Source organism: Chiloscyllium plagiosum, chromosome 19, assembly GCF_004010195.1.
Source record: "Chiloscyllium plagiosum isolate BGI_BamShark_2017 chromosome 19, ASM401019v2, whole genome shotgun sequence".
In the NCBI taxonomy this organism is placed as follows: Eukaryota; Metazoa; Chordata; class Chondrichthyes; order Orectolobiformes; family Hemiscylliidae; genus Chiloscyllium; species Chiloscyllium plagiosum.
Genome location: NC_057728.1, coordinates 25,638,302 through 25,642,054, shown reverse-complemented (window position 1 = coordinate 25,642,054; position 3,753 = coordinate 25,638,302). Strand labels below are relative to the sequence as shown.

The window sequence follows — 3,753 nt, the reverse complement described above, 5'->3', positions numbered from 1 at the left end:
TCAATCCATAACCTACAATACCCCGTAAGCCCCAGGAATTTCCTTAATTCTCGCTTAATCCAAGGAAGTGACATTCCCACTATTCCTTCAATCCTTTCAGGGCTTATTTTCCTTTTCCCTTCACTGACCAAGTGTCCTAAATATTTCACTTCTCTCTCTACATTTTGTAATTTGTTCCTTGAGACCCTCAATCCCTGTTGTCCCAGAAAGTTTAGCAATTGGTAGTTGCTTCCGTTGTTCCCCTCTCATTTTCTCCCCTGACCAATAGGTCATCCACGTATTGCAGTAAAGTCGTGCCTTGGGGACTTATAAACTTTTCCAAAATTTGTTCTAAAACCTGGCCAAACAAGTTCGGTGATTCCGTGAACCCCTGCGGAAGCACTGTCCATACATACTGTTATTTTCGCCCGTTTTTGGATCTTCCCACTCAAAGGCGAACATGTTTCTACTTCCTTCTGCCGGTGGACATGTCCAAAAAGCATCTTTTAAATCCACCACACTGAAGCACTTGTGGTCATGTGGAATCTTACTCAAAAGGGTATAAGGATTGGGAACAACAGGATGACGAATCCGTACTATCCGGTAAAGCGCTCTCAAGTCTTGTACCAACCGATAGGTACCGTCTGATTTTTTAACTAGCAAAATAGGGGTATTATAAGGGGACATACAGGGTTCCAACAGGCCGTCCTTAATTAACCCCTCAATCACAGGTTGTGACCCCCTTCATCCTTCGGTCAAGATGGGGTATTGTCTTTCGCATACCGTCTTCCCCACCTTTTTCAAGCTAATCTCTAGAGGGGGATTATGCAATCCCCCTCGATTGCCATCACATGCCCATACTGTGGGGTCTATTTGTTTCTCTTGTTCCTCGGTCAAAATGGCCATTCTTATTACTATTTTTCAGTCGCACACTCCAATTCCTAATCCTAAAAGTGTGATTAAATCCCTTCCTAACAAGTTGCTCCCTATGTCCGGAATATATAAGAATTGTCCTTCAACTCTTCTTTCATTATTTTCAACTGTTATTGGTTCAAATACAGGGACAGTAAATCCTTCTCCCTTCACTCCGGACACCGTTATTTTCTGATCTGTAAATTGTACTCTGGGTATAAAATTTAAGGATGACCTCGCTGCCCCCATGTCTACTAGGAAAACTACATCTTCCCTATAAGGGCCCACCTTTACGTTTATCATGGGTTCCCGGTGGGTCTCTGGGAGCAGGAACCCCTGACACCCCTAGTCTTCATCAAAGTTCATGAGCAGGATGGTTTTTTCTTCCCTTTGTATTTCAGGACACTCCCGCTTAAAGAGTCCTTTCCTTCCTCAATGGTAACACCCTGCTTGTTGGGGACTCCACCTTTGTCCTTGCCCCTATCGACTGGAACCTACGAAAGGTCCTCCTCGTCTTTTACCCTTTCCTCTATGGTCTATGTTCTGCCACCCTCCAGTCCGGTTGCTAGTCACCGGTTCGATTCTTTTCTTGACTACTTTATCAACCGTGGCTACCATCATTTTCACCTTCTGTTTTTGCTTCTCATCCTCTCTTTACAAACATTTTCTGTGCCTCTCTTAACAATTTATCAAGTGATTTCTCACTCCATCCATCTATTTTCTGAATTTCTTTCTGGATGTCTGGCCATGCCTTGGTCACAAAGTGTACCTATAAGAGGCCTTGCGCTACTGGGTCCTCAGGATTCATCCCTGAGTATTTTCTCATTGAATCTCGAAGTCTCTGTAAAAAGGCAGAGGGGTCTCATCTTTCTCTTGGTGGATCTCAAATGCTTTCGATAGGTTTTGTGATTTCGGGACTGCCTCTCTAATGCCCTTAATAATTAGGATTTTAAGATCTTTCATTCAGTTACGATCTTCTGCATTATTGTTGTTCCATTGTGGATCAACATTAGGGAATTTTTGCTCCGCTGCTGGTGCCTCACCACCTGGGGGATTCTCGCGTTCCCAAGACTTTAAGGCAGCCCGCCTTATTAATCCTCTTTCCTCACCAGTAAAGAGAATGTTCAGGATGGCCATTAACTCAGTCCAGGTATACAGACTGGGTCCTAAAAAATGGTCTACCTGTTCCGATAGTCCCACCGGATCCTCGATAAAGGATTTCATCTCTTTTTGAAATGCCCGCACTTCACCACTTGTCAGCGGTGCTTTTACAAACCCAATATCCCCCGCTCCTATCGGAACCTCCCTAAGCAGGCAGACTTGTACAGACATTTGCTTAGACTGTCCCTGTGTCACTGGACCCCGTGACCCCTTCTTTTCCCCTTCCCTCTCCCCCGTGTCTTCTTCCCACCACTTGTCAGTGACCTCTTCCATCCCCCCCCCCCCCCCCCCTCACGGCACCAAGTAGTCCCCCTTGTCCCTGATCCTCATTTTGTGGGTCTTCCTGTGGGGGTTGATTCCTGGATTCCTGGAGGGGGGGGTCATAAGGCGGGGGTAAATGGTCAAGAACGTCCCAAAAGAGGGGGGGCCGAAGGACCTTGTTTAGTTTCTACAGGAAACACCTGAGTGTCCTGACTGCCCTTCCAACAAGAGGTGTAGTCTGACTCCTCCTGACTAAAGGGTTGTTTTTCATTGACATAGATATTGAGGAGTTGGCAGACCCAATCTTCATCGGCCCATATTTTGGCCAAAAAACTGAGGAGGGTCTTATACTTTCCTTAGTCCATACAAAACAGCAATACTTTATCATAATCCTTTTCTCTTTAGTTTGAGTATAAATACTATCTTTCCAGTTTTTCAACATCCGACCCAATGGACTTTCTGGAGGGATGTTATCAGGGATCCTTCCCTTATCGTTACCATTACCTGGTGCCTTGCCTTTACTAATTTTAGAGCCCATCATGATCAACTACAGTCAATTCCTTCGACTCTAGTATGTCATCCCCAGTCACCAAGGCAATACTTAAAAATCTCTTTTCTTTCCTTGGTCCATGCACTGAGTTGCCTGACTGCAGCTGTGCCTACTTAAATTCTCTATTTTATAACCTTTCGCCTGGTTCAGATAGACTCTCATTGGATCTCGATCAGTCAACCAGAAGGGGAAGCCACTGCCGACGAACACGGGACCGTTCTAAAAAGAACGGGACGCATCTTCCCAGCTGTCGACGGTGCCTACCCTGCTGGTGATGATGGACATCCCGGACGAGCCCCCAAATTGTGAGAAACAAAACTCACATATTAATAAATTTCAGTCCGGGTCAAATTCTGAAGCAGCGAATTTTATTGATATGTACTTGCAAGAACGGGTGCCTAACAGGTAAGCACCCCGATCTGAGGGTTACATTCTGATTTATGCTGTTCAGCTGTGTCCCTCAGTCCTCCCCTTTCACCCCATTGGTTACTTTTGCTGTAGCGCGTAGCCTATCACAAGCTCTAGCTTCACTCCACCTTTGCCTAGCTTCTCTCCACCTCTGTTTACTTCTCCCATTACTCTAAGCCTGTCGCCCCTTACTCTTATTTATCTCATTCCTTTTATGTGACTGTCCTGGCATAGTTTGCTGTCTTCGTGCGATCATCCTGCCAAACTAAATTCCATCCATTGGCCACATCCCTCCTGCGACTGGCACACTATTCTCCTGTTACTGGTACATCCCACTAGTTATAGATAAGTCTACCTGTTTTTGCTTCTTCTGTTTTCCTGTGCCTGGTATATCCCGGTCCACGATTGCTCTGCCCTATTAGTCATAGATAATTCTACTTGTTTTCGCTTCTCACTGTTTAGTATTTGCATGCGCAGCCTAA

General features: G+C 45.4%; 1 protein-coding gene across 1 annotated transcript in view; it reads left to right on the top strand.

Moving 5' to 3' along the window:
- LOC122559425 (stimulated by retinoic acid gene 8 protein homolog) overlaps positions 1-3,172 on the top strand; it is a 33,064-nt gene extending 29,892 nt beyond the window's left edge. The window contains exon 8 of the mRNA XM_043708873.1: positions 3,014-3,172. Coding sequence (XP_043564808.1) covers positions 3,014-3,172 — 159 coding nt within the window. The remainder of the gene's footprint in view (positions 1-3,013) is intronic.
- Positions 3,173-3,753: the final 581 nt, after the last annotated feature.